This window comes from Muntiacus reevesi, chromosome 9 (genome assembly GCF_963930625.1).
Source record: "Muntiacus reevesi chromosome 9, mMunRee1.1, whole genome shotgun sequence".
Taxonomy (NCBI): Eukaryota; Metazoa; Chordata; class Mammalia; order Artiodactyla; family Cervidae; genus Muntiacus; species Muntiacus reevesi.
The window spans coordinates 15,183,423-15,203,016 of NC_089257.1; the positions used below are offsets into that span (position 1 = coordinate 15,183,423).

Consider the following 19,594-nt stretch of genomic DNA (forward strand, 5'->3'; position numbering starts at 1 on the left):
GTCAGGGATGGCACAGATGCCAAGTCAGCCCGCCTCTCCCCTCTTCTTGGGGAGCGGCCTTGGTCAGGTTCCTAGGGAGTCCTGAGGACGAGGCCCTAGACTTCTTGGAGAGGCCCAAAGGTGGAGGCAAAAAGTCGGTGAAGGTGTAGGTGAAATAGGTCTAATGGTGAATCCAGACCTGCGAATCCCTGGTCTTCGCTGCAAGTGAAGAAACACTCGGGTATCTGGGATTCCACTGACAGGAAGGAGGCAATGTTAGTGCGAATAGGACTTAGAGCCAAGGGTAAGACTTCACAGGAGAGGAGAGTGCGCTCTCAACGAGTTGGAGAACTGGGCTTACTAGAGAAAAAGGATTTAAAAGTTGCCTCTATTCATCCTTCCGCCCTTCAGACTACATCAGGAACTCCCTGAAGACAGGAGTCTTGTCCAGTACCTTTCTCCTTTCCCAGCACTGAGCATAAATCCTGTGTGTTAGTCACTCGGTTGTGTCTGACTCTTTGTGAGCCCATGGACTGTAGCCCGTCAGGCTCCTCTGTCCATGGGATTTTCCAGGCAAGAATAGTGGAGTGGGTTGCCATTTCCTTCTCCGGGGATCTTCCCGACCCAGGGACTGAACCCAGGTCTCCCACATTGCAGGCAGACTCTTTACTATCTGAGCCATATCTTATGGGCATGAAGCCTAGAACTCAACTGATATTGGTAGAACGCATAAATGGATGGGTGGCTAGATGAATGAATGGACCAGTGAATGAACAGATTGATAGCTGGACATACGATGGATAAACAGATGGAAATGTGGATGAGTAACAAACGGATGGGCTGATAAATGAACATATAGACGGCTCAGTGGATGAGAAGATAAACAAATGGGTAGAGGGATAATAGACTAACAGATAAATGGATGAATGAAGGGCTGGATTAAACTGAAAGACAAATGAATGTACCGCTGGCTTGATGGGTGAATAGATGGATTGACAAAACAGATAAGTAAATGGATGGGAAAATAGGTGAATGGATAGACAGATAAGAAAAGTTTTTAAACTAGGAAGACTCGATTGGCAGGCATTGGTAAGGGGTAGGGAAACTGAGATATGGAAGACATGGTGATCCTTGGGAAGCTGAGAGGGGAGGGTGTAGGAATACTTCTGGTGGAAGGAAGGAGAAACCAGCATGATGCTGAGGATCAGGCCCCAGGGCCCAGCCCCAGGCTGGGTAGGACTGCGGTTGTGGGCCTACGGGCCCAGGAAGAGCCAGGCCTGGCAATCAGCAGGGCAAGAGCCTTCGCCCAACCAGGCTGACCCCAGAATGTGGAGGCCCCAAGGGGACACCCTTACCAGCTCCGATCCCCCAAGGAAGTGACTGTTGGCCACGTGGGGGGTCTCAAAAGTAGTAGGCATCTGCGGGATTCAGGGTGAGAGAGCCTCCACAGGCCCCAGGGGGCAGCAAGGCCCTCCTCGTGGTGAAGCCAGCCTTCCCCCCTCCCATTCTCCCGCCCCACCCCAGCCCTCAAGGCCGCCCCTCACAGTCCTGACTTCCTCTGGGCAGGGGCCTGGCCCCCTCGGCCTTCCAGGCCAGCCCCTGGAGCACCACCTGCCCCAGCCGGCCAGAGACTTCCTGTAGCGCAAGAGATTTATGCAAACGGGCTGGGGTGGTGATGTCACCCCAAGGGGACTATCTCCCAGCGGCAGGCCTTCGATAAAATCAGGAACTTGCGCTGGCCCTGCAATGTCAAGGGAGGGGGCTCACCCACGGCTCCTGTAGCTCAAGGGGCAGGCCTGAGCCCTGCGCCCGCCCCGAAGCGGTCCAGCCCACCCCCCCCACACACCCCCGACGGGGCGCCCCATCCCCAGGGGCTCCGCACTGGCCCCCACCGAGGCAGGGGACCTGACCGGCTCGGAGCTCGGCTGGATGTTACAGGCGTGCAAAATGGAAGGGTTTCCCCTCGTCCCCCCTGTGAGTATTGGGACTCCTCCACCAGCCCAGCCCACGGCCCTCGGACGCCCGCCACCTGCCCGCCAGCCCGCCGCCTGCCTTCCCCTATCAGTGGGAAGCTGGTGTTTCCTCCCTGGAGCCCCGGGGCCTGAGACCCAAGCAAGGGGGCCATCGGCCTCCTCGGAGCAAGCACGCCCCGGCGGGCTGAGGGCCGGGCCCACAGTGGGGCTGTGATCGATGGGGCCTGAGCGGTTATTTATAGATGGGGCTTGGGTGGCAGCCGGGGCTCCAGGGGCCTGAGGGGCGGCCGGGCTGAGGGTGGCGAGGGTGACGGGGAGCTGGGAAGGCTGGCGTGGAGGGAAGCGAGTCCCCGGGACGGTGAAGGGCTGGCGGGCAGGAGACCGGAGGTCTCGGGCCCTGGACTGGGTGCTCCTGGAGACCGAGGCTGCCTGAAACCTGGGTCCCTCGCCACCTAGGCGCAGAGGACGTGCCTGTTGACCCGAGAGGTCTGGGCCTTGGGCCTTGAGTGGCAGAGGCAGAGGTGGGGGCCGGAGGCAGAGGTGGGGGCCGGGGCAGCGAGGGGAGCAGAGGCTCGCCAGGCAGCTGGGGTCGGGACTGCAGAGAGGAGGGCAGAGCCATCCTGGGGCTGAGATTGGGGCTGGGGGAGGGCCTCGTCCAAGGAGAAACGGGGGTGAGGGCAGTGGCTGAGGCCGGAGGTGGAGAAGCGGGCGTCCCAGGGGACCCCAGGGACGGCAGGGCGGCCGTCTGGGGCAGACCCCCTCCGCTCCCGCTGTAGGTGACAGTTGCAGCCTCCGGCAGGTGTCACACCACCAGGCCCCTCTGAGAGGAGCCCCCTCCCTTTCCTCACCCCCTTCCCCACTCAGCTGGGGATGGGGACCCTGGGGGGGTAACTGGGAAGGGCTTGGCTGGGCCTGCCCATCTGACTCAGCTTTCCCGGCCTGGAGGCAAGCTCCCTTCCCCCCCTACCCCCATGGGCCACCCCACCCCAGGCAGGCCCCAGAGCCCCAGGGAGGCACCCCCAGCGTGACACCCTGCTGTGGGGCTGTGCTGTCTCTCTGCGGACCTAATGCCAGGCTCGACGCAGGGCCGGGCACAGACGGGACAAGCCAGCCGGCCTCTGACCTGGCCCTGGCCCCCCCATCCCCCACCTGGAACCTAGAAGATGGGGGAGACAGGCAGGGGTGTGATGGGGGGGTGGTCCCAGGAGGAGCCCACTCTGCCTCAAGAGAGCCAGAGGCCCTGGGTCCCGGCCACCCTGTCTCTGTCCCTTGACCTCTCAGTCCCTGAATCCCCGCTAGAGCTGAGCAGGAGTCACGTCCTCCTGGGCTCCACGGGAGCCCCCGAGCCCCCCGGCCCAGTCCAGGGGCGACGCGGAGTGGGTCTTGGGAGGGTGGGCTCCCAAGGCAGCTCTGGTCCCCAAGCCGGGCCCTGAAGGCCGGGGTGACTGTTGTGCAATGCTTGGCACACGCACGGGGGTGGGGAGAGGCCTGGTGACTGTTGGGAAGCCTCTGGGTGTGCATGTCCCAGTGCCCGGCCAGGCAGTGGGGTGCGGGGAGGGGGAGAGGCCCCCAAAGCCTCGGCCTGTAAAGCCCATCAGAGCGGACAGCCAGCGTGGGGGTGGGGGCCCTGAGCCGGCCTGGAACCTGGACAGCGGGCAGCGAGAGAGCCTGGGGGCCGGGGAGGGGGGTTCGGCAGGAGGGCAAGCCTGCGCGCTGGGCGGTGGGCGAGCAGGAGCATGAGTGACGGAGGATGGACACGGCCCGAGCGCGTGTGTCGGCGTGCTTGGAGGCGAGGGATGGGCTCCTGTGTCAACCCCGGGGACCCTGCGAGCACCTCTAGGCGGGTGCATACTGGCGTGTGTGCCCGGGGTGAGTGTGAGGGCTGTGAGTGGACGTGTGTGTGAGAGCACACGTTGGGAGTGTGGGAAGAAGTGTGTCGGGGGAGCTTGTGTGCGCTTGGGGGGGTGCATAGGCACATCGGTGTGACCGTGAGCGGGTGAGTGTGTGAGGCTGGGACCTGGGCACGCTGTGGAGTGTGAGTGTGAGGTGGTTGGGGGAGCCGCTGGGCTGTCCCCTCAGAACTGTCTTCTTTTGACCTCTGACCCTCCAGGGTCTCTGTCACCCCCTTTCCGCCGGAGCCGAGGCTCTTGCGCCCCTGGGTCCCCGGCTTGCGCCCTGTGTGGCCTCTCCTCTTGCAAGCAGACGGAGGGCTGTAGGCCTGATAAAGGGGCTCGGTGTGGACCCGACACCCTGGGGGGGGTCTCCCACCGCAGGCCGAGCCCTGACCCCCTCCTCTCTCAGCAGCCATCGGAAGACCTAGTTCCCTATGACACGGATCTCTACCAGCGCCAGACGCACGAGTATTACCCCTATCTCAGCAGTGATGGAGAAAGCCACAGCGGTGAGTAGCGGGCCCTGCCCGGCCCCGACTTCCCCAGCCTGGCCTGCGCCCCAGCGCCACTGGGTTCTGGGAAGGGAAAAGCAGACACTTTCCGAGGCTTCTTTGGAATCCCGAGCATCGGATCCAGTTAGCTCTCAGGGATATGGATTCACTACCCTAAGTCCCCACGCTCCTGCTCCCCGCCAACATCCCACACCCCAAGCGCACATTTCTGGAGCATCCTAGGTGTGCAGGCATGGGTGAGCCTCTTCATGTTTTATCTTCTCATCCACTCCTTTGGGCCTGTTTACACCTGACGGACCAGGCAGAGAGGCTACGGGACCTGTACGAGGAGGCGCAGCTGGCCGGTGGGACCCAGCTCTGTCCGCTCCAGGTCCAGTGCTTTCTCATTTTTTTTGGCTTCACTTAGTCGCTCGTTCATGTCCAACTCTTAGCAGCCCCACGGAACTGTCGTCCGCTGTGCTCCTCTGTCCCGGGGATTCTCCAGTCAAGAGTACTGGAGTGGGTTTCCATTTCCTCCTCCAGGGGATCTTCCCTACCCAGGGTTCGAACCTGCGTCTTCTTCTCCTCCCCCAAACCCCTCATCTTCCTCTCCATTCTTGTCACCGCCTGTGACCCTGAACTCCCGTCTGGTGCAGCCCCAGGCCCTGCTGTGTGTGACTCACAGCGTTTGTCTCTCGACATTTGGGCTGCATAATTCTATGCTCTGAGGTCCGTCGTGTGCCTTGTAGAGTATCTGCCAGCATTCCTGGCTTCTACCCACTGGATGCTTGCATTCCTGCCAATCATGGCAACCAAAAATGTCTCCAGAGTTGCCAAACGTCCCCTGGAGGTTGGGCGGTGGGGTGCAGAAGCGCTCCCATTTGAGAGCTGTTCATTCAGCAGGGGCTGAAACCCTGTCTGCTGGTGGTGGGGGTGAGGGTGCAGCCTGGACCAGGGCCTTTTTCTGTCTGGGTCTAACTGCCCCCCACCCCAAAGCCCAGGCTCAATTCTAAAGCAAATTCAGGGGAGGGGAGAGAGACCTTTAGTGTCTGGGACCTGGGCAAGGGGCTAAGAGAGGTCACCAGTGGTAGATCTCGGTGTATTGATGGAATATGTCTGAACCAAAGGCGAGGTGGCCCAGTTAATGGGTCTTCACTGAGGGGTTCTTCAGGGGGTCTGGAGGCCTGGGCAAGCCAGACAGCGGGGTGTCTGCAGCCCCAGAAGGACAGACATGCTCTGTGCCACAGCCAAGGAAGGTTTCACCCCCAAGGGCCTCACCTGGGGGCTGTTCACACCTGGAGCTCCATTCTGCTGGCACACCTCTGGCAGTTTAAGCCTGATGTCTGTACCCAGAGATGCCATATGCGGCAAGTCCTTATTTAGGACCCTCACATCCAGATGGCAGAGCCTGCAAACAATTTGCCTGGAACTCACCCTTGACAGCCATTCTAAAGACTGTAACTGGAAGCCATATCTTGGGAGTAAGGGGTAGACATACTTTAAGGCCATGTCTGGGAACACACAGGCTCCTTTCAGAACTTGAGGACTAGAAAGACTTTAAAAATATCCTTTATTTCCCCGCCTCCCCATACTTTTAAATTTAAATTTTATACTTCTACAAGAAATGCATCCTTTCTGGGGAAAATCCAGAGACGGTTTAGCGTCTCCCTCCTCCAACTCTACCTCCAGCTCCCACTGCCAGGGTCGGGGGCTGACTCTCCCTGACTCAGACACCAGCCCCACACCTACCCAGAGTCTGGGACCCGAGCGGGTCCCTCCTTGAGGACCGGCGCCCCCTGGTGGTTCCAGGCAGCAGGCCCGCTCAGGCCCTTGCAAGCTCAGGGCTGCCTCTGACCCCTTCTAGCCTCAGGGAGCCTTTCTCCCCTGGCCTGACCCTTTCTCAGTCTCCCTGGGTCTGGGTGCCTTTCCTTTGGGTCTACCGAAGCTGAATTCTCCCCTCCTGTAATACAGGGGTGCTATTTATATACTCTAGAAGCCAGGTAGGCCTGGGGCTGGCTGATGGAGGGAGCACTGTAGAGATAGCCAGTGTTTTCCCCGCTTGGTGCTCAGGCAGATCCCTTTTATCTGGGGTGACTCCCAGTTGGCTGCATGAGCTCCCCGTCTGGGTCCTTTCTGCAGACTCCTGAGTCCTCAGATGCTCTGGTCCCTATTCACCACCCCTTCCCCCACCCCCACCCCTGCCATCGCAGTCCATCTGGGCATCCGTTCTCTCCCTTCTAATACCTGTTGGAGGTAATTTCTGAAGACTCAAGAGTTGAGACACCCCCACACTCTCCCACCAGCTCCCGCATGCCCTCTGCAGGTACCCTTGTGGGAGGTGAGGCTTGGTGCAAAGGCTGGGGGACCAGACCTGCCTCGAGCCCTGGCTCCATCAACTCACCGGTGTGTAACCTTGGAGCAAGTGACTTAACTCCTCTGCACCCCCGTTTTTGCATCTGTAAAACCGAGAACGTGAAAACACCTCTCGGAGTTGCAGTGATTCAATGGGGTAACACATGCAATGTGTGAGGTAATATGCTGAGTCGAAGGCCCAGTAAACTTTCAGGACATGGTGTGTTAGTTTTACTGAATATCCCCCCGGGGGGGAGAGGTGAAGCAGGTCCACAAGGAGTGGAGAAGCACAGAAGTTTCTGTGACATCAACAGGCTCATTTCCCGACAACCCAGCAGACAGCCGGCCTGTCTGCCACTCACCCAGCCGTCCGCTCCCCTCCCATCCACCCAGCCCCCCCGCAGCCACCCGTCCTTCCAAGGCTTGTTGTCCAGTCCACTTGTCCACTCATCCCCTCACTTGTCCATCCGCCGAATAGCCCCTGATGACATGCCGTGGACCTGACCCTGTTCTAGGCGCTGGATTTGGTACAAGGAGCAGGCCGGGCAAGGCCACTGCCCTCCTGGAGCTTGCTAGTCCAGTGAGGGAGAGAGATGGGGAACAGCTGAATTGGCAGACATGCTCTAAAGATGTCCAGTAGAAAGCAGAGTAACGTGAGTCAGGCTCTGGCATCTGCATGCGAGGGCCCTAAAGAAGGACTCGCCACAAATGGCATCTCTGGGTACAGACCTCAGGCTTAAACTGCCCGAGGTATACCCGCAGAATGGAGCTCCAGGGGTGAACGGCCCCCAGGTGAGGCCCCCGGTGGAAATCTGAGCGCCCTGAAGGAACACGAATGCACAGACAGGGAGGGACCAGTGTTCTAGGAGTGGGAACAGCAGGGGCAAGAGCAGGAGGGACCTCGGTGGGGACCGGGGTGGCCCAGGAGCACAGGCAGAAACGACATGAAGGGAGGCCGGTCTGCAGGGGAGGCCGCACAGGCCCGAGGACTGCGGTGGAGCTTGTCGTGTTTCCCACACCTGATGGGAAGCCAGGGGAGCGGGCTGAGCAAAAGAAATTATAGATGTTTAATTTTAATTATTCAAACAAGAAATACCCACTGCAAAGAATTTTAAAATACAGCAGCATATCAAGGAAAATATTATGACTACTTTTCATTTTTACCCCGCATTGATAGCCATCTTCGTCTATCCTAGCAGATATTTTATTTGACAGTGTATAATCCTATATGTTTCTAAGTGTATACATCCACACAAATTCTATCCATTCAGAAATGAACTGTAAAAAAAAAAAAAAAAAAGAAATGAACTGTAATGTCATGCAGTTCTGCAATCTGCTACTTTTTTACATAAATTTATCAGAGTTGTTTCTCCATGGCCTATGCTGGGCATCAGAGACAGTTAAAAGCTATTTTCCCAGTCTTTCTGTTACAGAGCTATGGAAGTATATACATGAAAGTTTGAAACAGAGATTTAGAAAGCCTTTATTTATTAACTCACAAACATTTATTGAGGGCTTTCTATATGCCAGGTGGAGATGAATCTAGCTTGATTTTTTACTTACGGAAATTTATTGTACTATGAAAGATGAGTATTTGACTTTCTAGTTATTTATAGCACACACACGTACTTCTTCACACATACCAAAATAGTCACAGTAACTTTTCCCCTTTTTTTCATCTTATTGCTGTTATGATATACAACATAAGTGTATGAGTTTAAGGTGTAACAGCTAACGACTTCACACACCTATACAATGGGAAATGATTACCACGTAAGTTTAGTTAATATCCAACTCTTCATACAGTTACAAAAATTTTCCCCTTGTGATGAGAACTTTCAGGAGATACTCTTAACTTTCGAAGTTACCATACAGCAGTTGACTCTAGTCATCCTGTACATGACATCCCCAGGACTTATTTATCTTACAACTGAAAGTTTGTACCTTAGACCACCATCACCCAATTTCCGCCCCCCCCCCACTACTTCTGGCAACCACCAGTCTGACCTCCTTTTCTGAATTGTTATTTTTTAAAAAAGATCCCACATATAAGTGAGATCATACAGCATTTGTCTTCCTCTGTATTCTATTTTTAATTTTTTTGCATTTTTTGGCCATGTCCCACATGTGGGGGCTTCCCTGGTGGCTCAGAGGGTAAAGAATCTGTCTGCAATGGGGTAGACCTAGGTTCGATCCCTGGGTCAGGAAGATCCCCTGGAGGAGGGAATGGCTACCCTGTGCCAGTCTTCTTGCCTAGAGAATTCCATGGACAGAGGAGCCTGGTGGGCTGCATTCCATGGGGTCACAAAGAATCGGACACGACTGAGCGACTGCCACTCAACATGCACGTCATGCGGGCATTTAGTGCCCTGATCAGGAATCCAACCCTGGTCCCCTGCACTGGGAGCATGAAGTCTTACCCAGTAGACCTCCAGGGAAGTCCCTCTGTCTGTATTCTAACTTTGTTAAACTGACATCTGAATTTTCCACGGTTTGGACCATGTGAATATTGCTCACAGTTGAGCCACACTGCGTAATCTGATTACCTGTACTTTCTCATCGCTGTGCTTCTGAGGGCTGAGTGGCAGTGACACGGGGCCCCCGCGCTGCGGCCAGGCTGCTGGGAGTCACCCCCCATCTCCCCACGATCGGGTGGGGTGACCACAGGGAAGAGGTCTCACCCCCCTGGGCCTCAGCTCCTCACTCATGATACCTACTTCACAGGACTGCCCTAAGGATGGAGTGAGCTGCTCCACATGAGAGGCTGAGAAAGTGAAAATTATGTAAGGATTTGTTACTCATAGCATTATGCTCTCCTAAGAGAGGCTGTCTGGGAGCTAAGGTTTTATTGCTGTTTCTGTTACTTGGTGTCTTTATGGCCTCACCAAACTAACAGTAGTTTGGTTGTGTATAGAAATCTAAGTTGAAAAAAAACTTTTTTTTTTTTTTCTCATTGAAACTGAAAGCATTTCTCTACTGTCTTCAGGTTACCAGAGTTTTTCTTAGGAAATCTGATGTCATTCCATATCCTCTTTTTTGAATGTAACCATTTTGGGGTTTCGTTTAAATTTTTTCCTGTTTAGTTTTGTTTTATCTCTCTGGAAGTTTTTAGTGTCTTCTCCCAATAACTAATGGTTCCACTGAATACGTTTTTTTTTTGTTTTTTTTTTAAATCACTCTAATTTCTGTGTGAAGAATAGCTGGAGAGGAGGCAAGAGTAGGAACGGGGGGAAGCCCACGAGGAAACCATTGGAATAATCCAGAAAGAGATGACAGTGACTTGGCCAAGGGTGGTGGTGAGATGGGCAAAAAGGAGCAGACGGATTCAGGATAGATTCTCAAGGTGTAGGGCTCATAGAATTTGCTGTCTGTTATTTTTAAGTTGTGATTAAAATGTATGCAGTGTAAAGTGTACGGTCTTGACCATTTTCACACGTATAGTTCAGTGGCTCAGGGACATGTCGCTGTGCTACCAGCCCCACCATCCAGCTCTGGAACTCTTTTCATCTTGCGAAACTGACACTCTGGACCAATTACACAGTACCTCCCATTCCCCCCTCCCCTCGGCCCCTGGCAACCAGCATTCTACTTTCTGTTCCTGTGGCTTTGACTGCGCCAAGCACCTCATCTTAGTGGAGTCATGCAGTATTTCTCTTTTTGTGACTGGCTTACTTTATTCAGCATATAATATCCTCCAGGTTCACCTGTGTTGTGGTGTACATCGGGATTTCCTTCCTGTTTAAAGCTGAGTGACATCCCGTTGCGTGGATAACATTTTGTTTATCCATTCATCTGTCGAAGGACGAGTGGGTTGCTTATAACTTGTGGCTGTTGTGAACATAGGTGTTAAAATATCTCTTTGCAGATCCTGCTTCCTGTTCTTTGAGACTATATACCCAGAAGTAGAATTGCTGGATTGTAAGATAATTCTATTTCTAATTGTTTGAGGACCAAGCATACTGTTTTTCCTTGGTGGTTGCACCATTCTACTTTCCTACCAACAGTGCACAAGGATTCCACTAATCCACATCCTTGCCAAAATTTGTTATTTTCTGCTTTTTTTAGCCATTGAAAAAACTGAAGTATAGTTAATTTACAATGTTTCATGTCTACAGCAAAGTGACTCACTGATTATATATATGTATATATACACATATGTACGTATTCTTTTTCAGATTCTCTTTCATTCTGCTATTACAAGATAGTGAATGTAGTTCCCTGTGTTATACAGTCGGGCTTGGTTGTTCTGTTTTTTGATAATAGCCATCCTAATGCTATTTGCAGTGGGATTGATGGAGGAAATAGAGTTCCAGAGTATGAGCGTTCTCTCCATCATTCCATCTTTCTATGCACTTTTCATCTTTTCATACCACAGATTCACTGTTTATTATTATTCACATACCACAGTTTATTCACTTCTAATCATCCATTCACTTCATTCACTTTCCCAAATGTCCTTCCCTCCATCCCAGGCACATTGCCAGGTGCTGTAGGATGAATAAAACACAGGCCCTGCCAGATTTATCTTTTTTAACAAGGGAAATAACTAAAATCATAATAATTAGGCTACAGTGTAAGAAGTAACAAGGAACGTGAGACCGGGGGATCTCGGCTCGCTGGGACCTCAGTTTTCATGTGTGAATAAACTGCAGGAGGGCTGGGATTAAGGAGCCCTTGTCCATGGTCTGTGACTTCCGGCGAAGGTTTCTTCCCTCATTCCTTGCTTTCTTGATTCCTCATCTTCCTTCTCAGTCTTGATCTTCTCCTCTCCTGTCAAGAGCCATGGCTTCAGGCTGAGGTTTCTGCTCTGAGGAGATAAGGTCAACTGAATGACCTTAAGGTTTGCCTTTTGTGTGGGGGGGATTGTTTTGAATATCATTTTATTTTTGTCCTAGTGACATATAGGTGTTAGTGACACAAAGAACTGAGTAGCAGCAAGGATGTGTGGGTAGGACTTTGGTCCCAGACTGGAAGCTGGTTTAGAGGGTGGAAGTGAAAGATGTTGATGAATGGGTCATTGCTGGCTGGATGAATAAAGGTTCAGTGGGGGATGGATGGATAAATGGATGGATGGGTGGGTTAAATGACGGATGATGAATGAGTGAATGATGGAGAGATGATGGTTGGATGTTGGATGGGTGGATGGATGGATAGATGGATGGATGGATGACGGATGATGTTGGGTGACAGATGGAGGATGGACAGATGATGAATAATGAATGAGGAGTAAATGATGGTAGACAGACAGATGGATAACAGCAGTCTGTAAATTCTGTCACCATGTGTCTTATTTAAAGCTTTCATTAGCTGTCTTGGTCCTCAGCAGTGGTATGGCATAGGGGTAAGAGTTTAGTCCCTGGAGTCATACACAGGTGGGTTTGGATCCTGACTCTACTAATGACTATGGGCAAGGGACTTTATGTCTCTGAGTCATAGTTTCCGCATAGGCAAAAGGAAGATCATACCATACTGGCCACTTTGTCAGAGCCACGGTGAGGACTGAATGACATAATGTGGATTAAGTATTTAGTACAGTGCCTGGTACATAAAAGACACATTAAAAGTAAGCTTTCACTGGTCATTTAACCAAATATTGACTGAAGCCTAGTGTGTGTTGAATGCCCTACAGGTTGTAGAAGGGAGGGTCCAGAGCTATCTCCGGATATGTGAATAACACTATATTCCCATATTTTAACTTTTAATATATGATTTATTTATTGGCTGCACTTGGTCTTAGTTGTGGCACACAGATCTTCGATCTTCATTGCTTCATGCCCGGTCTTTTTTTTTTTTTTCCAGTTGTGGCATGTGGGATCTTTTTTTTTCCTTTTAGTTGTAGCAATCAAACTCTTAGATGCAGCCTGTGGGATCTAGTTGCCTGACCAGGGATTGAACTCTGGCCCCTTGCATTGGGAGTGCGGAGTCTTAGCCACTGGACCACGAGGGAAGTCTTGACACTATGTCCTTTTGAGGAGCAGAAAGTCATGCTAAGGGGACCTAAGTTGCAGGAGAGTCTGGGTGACCTGTTGAAGTGACAAGCAGGGATATAGAAAAGCACTCATGAGCAGTCATCTAGGAATAAGGTCCAAAGAGCCCAGGCGTGCTGACCTTTGCATAAGGATGGCATTATGTTCCTTCAGAGGACTCATCTCTGCCTACCAAACAGTGTTTATTACATAACTGCCCGAGCACTCAAAATCCAGGGTAGAGGAAAGGGTTTCGTTGGGCCTTTTGAAACCTTAGCTGTAGCCCAAGCGTCTCCGTTGCAGGTTTCAGGTGACCCTAGGGCAGGGCTCCTGAGCCTCGTTGAGCAAACGAACCTCTGTAGGGTGCTGTGAAAGGCCAGACTCTCCCATCTCCTTCCGGCGCTGTGGATCGCATGGGTCTCTGATGGGCCCCAAATCCTCAAGCTTTTCTGGCCCCCAAAGTGACTCGAATCAGGGGGTGCTGAGACTTGCTGTGGGAAGTGCTGGCCTCAGGCTGGGACCACCAGAATGAGCCCGTGGGTCTCATGTGGAGCTGGAACAGAGGCAGGGACCGAGAGAGAGAACTCAGCGCCCCCAACCCAGAACTGAGTAGGGGGACTTCCCTGGAGGTCAAGTGATTGAGACTGTGCTTCCAATACAGGTGGCACGGGTCTGATCCCTGGCAGGGGAACTAAGATCCCACATGCCACACAGCACAGCTGAAACCCACCCCCCCCAAAAAAAACCCCAAAAAAGACCTGTAGTAGGTGTGAGGATTTGAGGGGGAGGATAAAGCATTTCATAAAGATCATGAAGTTCCCCTGGAGAGGGGCATGGCAACCCACACCAGTATCCTTGCCTGGAGAATCCCAGGAATGGAGGAGCCTGGCAGGCTACAGTCCACAGGGTGGCAAAGAGTTGGACACCACTGAAGTGACTTGGCATGCACGCATGGGCAGGATAAGGCATTCTATGAAGATCTGGGCACTTCGGCCTTGGCAGGAGAAGGCAAAAATGGGAGGGCCTGGAGTGGGGCTCCAGGGCAGATCTACAGCTAAAAAGGAATCTGGACCCACTTAGTAACCCCAGAGCCCCAAAGAACCCCATCCATACAGACAGAACCAACTCTCTCTCAGCAAGTGGAGAATTTCTGGGTCTTATTAACTCAAGGCAAGATGAAAGTACAAAATAAGTGTCATTTTGTTTTGTTTTCCCTTCAGATTTGGATAATTTGGTGGAGGAGAGTCAGAGTTCTTAAGAAGCTAGGAGTCATGCTTTCACTCAGGAAATGCTTCTTCAGTGCCTACTGCATCTCAATTCAGGCCAGTTCAGTCGCTCAGTCGTGTCCAACTCTTTTCGAGCACATGGACTGCAGCACACCAGGCCTCCCTGTCCATCACCAACTCCTGGAGATTACTCAAACTCATGTCCATTGAGTCGGTGATGCCATCCAACCATCTCATCCTCTGTCATCTCCTTCTCCTCCTGCCTTCAATCTTTCCCAGCATCAGGGTCTTTTCAATGAGTCAGTTTTTTTGCATTAGGTGGCCAAAGTATTGGAGTTTCAGCTTCAGCATCAGTCCTTCCAATGAATATTCAGGACTGATTTCCTTTAGGATGGACTGGTTGGATCTCCTTGCAGTCCAAGGGACTCTCAAGAGTCTCCTCCAGCACCACAGTTCAAAAGCATCAAGATGCCTACTGCGTCTAGGCACTGGGAATATGAAGGTGAACAAAACCAGTCCTCTGCCCTTGGTGCAACCTTGGGGTCCCAACTCAAGCTTCTGGGAGAAAGAGACAGCCAGGATCCCTCAAACTATTTCTCTGGACCACGGACTAAGGTGATAGAGAGCAGGGGAAGATGAGGAGCTGATAAGTATTAAAGTATCTGTTGTTTGCTCAAGTGCTGATTTAGGCTCTCTAAAGACAGCATTAAACATTCATAATAATTATCATTATAATGATAACGGGTGTATGTGTGTGCTCAGTAGCTCAGGTGTCCGACTCTTTGCAACCCCATGGACTGCAACCAACCAGGCTCCCCTGTCCAAGGGATTCTCCAGGCAAGGGGGAGTGGGTTGCCGCTTCCTTCCAAGGAATCTTCTCAACCCAGGGATCGAACCTGCACTTCCTGCAACTCCTACGCTGGCAGGCAGATTCTTTGCCACTGAGCCACCTGGGAAACCTGGAATGATATAGCTAATGATTATTGAGTCTTGCTTTGTGCCAGGTTCCATTCGAAGTGCCTTGCAAACATTAGCTCATCTAATCCTCACAGCAAGCCTATGTCGTGAGCTGGGTGTAGTTATTAGCCCCATCTCACAGCCGAGGCAACAGGCAGAGAGAAGCAGAACAACCTGCCTCGTGTCACTCAGGGGTGAGTGGCAGAGGCAGCATTCAAACCCAGCTCCGCCCCAATCGGCTCCCCTATGCCTTGCAGCTTCACGGAAGTGGGAGTCTGGACTGTGGGTTCAAATAATTCCACATGTGAACCGGGCCTCGGTAGCTGCCCAGCTGGGTCTCTGACTTTTGCAGAATCAGAGGCTCAGGGAGATAAAATGTCTTGCTCAGGGTCACAAGGCAAAGCCACCGCAGAGTAAGACTGGAAAATGAGTGAGTCTTCTGAGAGCCAGTGCCGAGCCAAGACCACACGTGTCATTTCTCAGGGAGGCGTGAGCGACGATGTGTTTGTGAGAGAGAAAGAGGGGGGAGACAGACAGACGACACACAAGACACGCACGGGAGTCTGGTGACGGTCCCCCTGCAGGGCCCCGTGCCAGTCCCGGAGACGCTGACCTGTCTCAGCATCCCGTACACTCCCTCTCTGGGTCACACGAGAAAAATTCCTCTTGCCGCTTTGTCACCACATCTTCTTTGGGACTCCAAGCTGTACCCAGGAAGCCCTCAGACATGTGGTGGTTTTTGTTCCTGGAAAAGGTGCCCAGAGTAACCACGTTGAAGACCGGCTCCAGGCCCAGGCAGGCTCCCAGTGGCACGGAGCTGTTCCCCAAACTCAAATCCACCCTGCCGCAGACTCTGAAAGCACCCACCAGGGGCTTTCCGGGAAAGCCTTGGGTGCAGCTCCCCAAGGACGCGGCCTTGGAGGGGCCGCAGGGGGAGCTCGGCTGAGGAATGTCAGCCCTGTGGCTCTGCAGTCACACCTCGGCTGTGTGACAGGGCAGTGAGCTGTGACTGCGGGCAGCCAGTCAGCTCAGGAACCACTGCTGCGTCTGAAGGGCAGGAGAAGCGATTCCACACACTCCCGAGTGCAGGCTCTGGGACTAATGGGTTTTACAAATGTGAACTTGCGTGGAGCCTCCTAGTTTCTAGCATCCCTGTTTGACAGAGGGGTCAATGCACGTGCCTGAGGCCACACAGAAAGGAAATGGCCGGATTCGGACTCTGGCTCAAAAACCGGCATCGTTGGAATGGGCATGGGAGGCAGGGTAGACCGGTTGTTGAGAACAAAGACTTTGCCTCCCACGTGGCCTTTGACCATTGGTGGGGTCATGTAGCCTCTCCAAGCCTGAGTGTCCTCATCCATAGCATATTCTGAGTATTCTAAAGTCCCTCAGTCGTGTCTGACTCTTTGTGACCCCGTGGACCGCAGCCCGCCAGGTTCCTCTGTCCATGGGATTCTCCAGGCAAGAATACTGGAGTGGGTTGCCATGCCCTCCTCCTGGAGATCTTCCCGACCCAGGAATTGAACCCAGGTCTCCCACATTGCAGGCAGATTCTTCACCATTTGAGCTACCTGGGGAAGACCCATCTATACAATTGGGGGCGGGAAAATAGCAGGGCGGGTGGTGCTGCGATTAATGCCAACCTGCAGCCCAGAATGGCGGTGGTGATTATGACAGGGAACAAGGCCTGGCACTATTATTTTTATGCACACTATTATTGTTATATATATTATATTATATATAGTTATTATATATAATATATACTATTATTGTTCATATAGTGTTTCATACGATCATAAGCCCCTCCTGCTTTGGCCCGCAGACCATTACTGGGACTTCCACCCCCACCACGTGCATAGCGAGTTCGAGAGCTTCGCGGAGAACCACTTCACGGAGCTGCAGAGCGTCCAGCCCCCACAGCTGCAGCAGCTCTACCGCCACATGGAGCTGGAGCAGATGCACGTGCTCGACACCCCCATGGCTCCTCCCCACGCCAGCCTCGGTCCCCACCAGGTGCGTGCCTGCAGGGCGGCCCGGCCCGGCCCGGCGCCTGCGGTGAGGCGGGCGCTCCGCAGGAAGCTGACACAGGCTCTTACTCAACTCGGCTTCCTGCCCCACAGCGCCAACGGCGGCCGGAGCCCCAACGGCTGCCTCCTGACCCCCCGGCTGACCTCGTGACCCCGCACCCCTTATCTGCGCCCGCCCCACCGAGGACAGAGCCCGGACCATTCCCACCCCACCCCACCCCCACTGGCCCTTCTGACCCCCGGGGGCCTCTGAAACCCCAGAGCTGCAGCTCCCACCCCGTTCCCTGGCTCCTCGTGGGTCTGGCATCCAAGTCACTGAGTTCTGAAATCCGCTGACCTCCCCATCTCCCCGCTGACTTCGTTGACCGACCCTGCTCCGCAGCCCCTCACACCAGGGCAGCTGCCTGTCCACGTGGCACCTCCCGCCGCCCAAACCAGGGAGACAGGTGGGGTGTCGGGAGCCCCTCTGTCTCCACTACCGGCACCCTGTGTGCGGTGACCCCGTATGACTCCATAACCCGCCCGACCTCCAGTGTCCCCAGCCTTCTCCCAAGTCCCTCTGCCCCCCCAACCCCCGGCCACCACGCCCCAGGACCCTCCCCTACCTGGCCGCCTTCAGCGGTCCCTCAGGGACCCCAACCCTCCTCTGCCTCCTTCCCAGGTCTCCTACATGCCCCGGATGTGCCTGCCGTACCCCTCGCTGTCCCCCGCCCGGCCCAGCTCGGATGAAGAGGAGGGGGAGCGGCAGAGCCCCCCGCTGGAGGTGTCCGACGGGGAGGCCGACGGCCTGGAGCCAGGGTCTGGCCTCCTGCACGGGGAGACAGGTAGGTGACCCACCCGTGGCCCAGCCTGGGCGCAGCCGTCACGCTGGCCACCCTTGGGCCCGTCCCCACCCCGATCAAGGCCCAGGGACGCGGCAGCCTGGCCACAGAGCAGAGTGCTCGCGTCGGGTGCGTGTTTGCCAACACGCGTCTCCGTGTGTGTTCCGGGGGCGGGGGCCCGGCCGCACCTCGGGGTCTGAGCACGTGCGCCGCGGGCGTGCGCATGCGCGCTGCTAGCCGTAGCCCCGCCCCTGCGCCCACCAGCCCGGGCAGGAGGGGGCGGTGCCGCGTCCCCGGGAGGCGGGCTGGGGCCCCGCCGCGGGCGCTGACCGCCTCCGGCCGCAGGCAGCAAGAAGAAGATCCGCCTGTACCAGTTCCTGCTGGACCTGCTGCGCAGCGGCGACATGAAGGACAGCATCTGGTGGGTGGACAAGGAGAAGGGCACGTTCCAGTTCTCGTCCAAGCACAAGGAGGCGCTGGCGCACCGCTGGGGCATCCAGAAGGGGAACCGCAAGAAGATGACCTACCAGAAGATGGCGCGCGCGCTGCGCAACTACGGCAAGACGGGCGAGGTCAAGAAGGTCAAGAAGAAGCTCACCTACCAGTTCAGCGGGGAGGTGCTGGGCCGCGGGGGCCTGGCCGAGCGGCGCCACCCACCCCACTGAGCGCAGGCCTGCGCGCACGGGCCCGCCGGGCCGCCCCATGGCCATAGCATTAACCCCTTCGCCCGGGCGGCCGGACACAGGAGGGGAGCTCCCGGGGCAGGACTGTGGCGGGCCGGGCCTCGCCTCGCCGCCCGCCCCTCCGCCTCCAAGCCCCCTGCCCGCCCCACACCCCTTGCTTCGCCTCCCACCAGGGCGCCGGCCCGGCTCCGGAAGGCCATCTGGGCGTCTGGCCCCCGCGAAGGGTCAGCTTGCTTGGTACTGGGCGAACGGCCTTGGGAGTTGGAAGCCGTCATTATTTGTGTATAGTGAACCCCCTTTTTTTTCAGTGGCCCTCTCTCCCCACACCCCTCCCCCCATCAGCATTCTCAAGAAACCCATTTACCTAAAGTTATTCTCAGTTTTCTTCAGCCCGGAAAGGCTGTTTTTAAAATCTTTTGTGCACCTTGTCTGACGCACCCGAACCCCGACATCTGATCTGCCTTCTCATTTGTCCGTTGAGCGTTTACTAAGGATCCTCGCCCATGCTGGACCTGCAGACCTCGGGATGGTTGACACTTTGTCTAGTTTTCCGGTTTGTCCAGACAGTTGATATTGCCTGACCTGCTGTTGTAATCCACGGAAGGAACGAATTCTCAGTTGTTCTTAGAGGAATAAATCATTAAAAAGCTCTCTGTATCTGATAAATGCTTTTTTTTTTTTTTAATGTTTCAGTGAGGCTTAAACTCATTGAATCTTTCTGTTATGAGCCCAATGATGATGATGATGATGATAAGGGCAACAACACTGGATATTCTAGCCATTTACTGCGTGTTAACCTTGAGAAGTGGAACCTAATGCCCCATTTTATAAACTGGGAAACTGAGGCTCATAGAGGTCAACTAATTTGTCCAAGGTCATACATGGAGTGAAGGGCTGCCATGGCCACGTGAGGCGGGAAGCTTCATGTGTCTGGAAAGGGGTAAAGTGCAGCTTGATCAGGAGCAAGGATGAAGCCCCAGAGCTCCCGTCAGCAGCAGAGCAGTTCACGGGATCTCTGCTGGCAGGACCCTGACACAAGTGAACTCTTCCCATGTACCCTGGCGTCTGGTCGCTCTGGTATCTGGCCCACAGCAGGGGAGAGAGAAAAAGATGAGCCGCGAAACCTGTACGGGCTGTGCTTCCAACAGTAGCAAGAAGAGGCAACCGACAGCCTGGGAGTGAGGGAACTTTCCTGAGCAACCTGCAGACCTTAGAGAATCCAGATTC

General features: G+C 54.3%; 1 protein-coding gene across 2 annotated transcripts; it reads left to right on the forward strand.

Moving 5' to 3' along the window:
* Nucleotides 1–1,763: 1,763 nt before the first annotated feature.
* SPI1 (Spi-1 proto-oncogene) lies at nucleotides 1,764–19,033 on the forward strand. 2 transcript variants are annotated; one of them, XM_065944361.1, is made up of 5 exons: nucleotides 1,764–1,953; nucleotides 4,254–4,353; nucleotides 16,659–16,849; nucleotides 17,525–17,687; nucleotides 18,030–19,033. In XM_065944361.1, the coding sequence occupies exons 1-5, from the start codon at nucleotides 1,909–1,911 to the stop codon at nucleotides 18,347–18,349; spliced, it is 819 nt and encodes a 272-aa protein (XP_065800433.1). In that variant the 5' UTR covers nucleotides 1,764–1,908; the 3' UTR covers nucleotides 18,350–19,033. The 2 variants fall into 2 exon arrangements, with proteins under 2 accessions (XP_065800433.1, XP_065800435.1); XM_065944363.1 differs by having other exon boundaries at nucleotides 4,257–4,353.
* The last annotated feature ends 561 nt before the right edge of the window (nucleotides 19,034–19,594 follow it).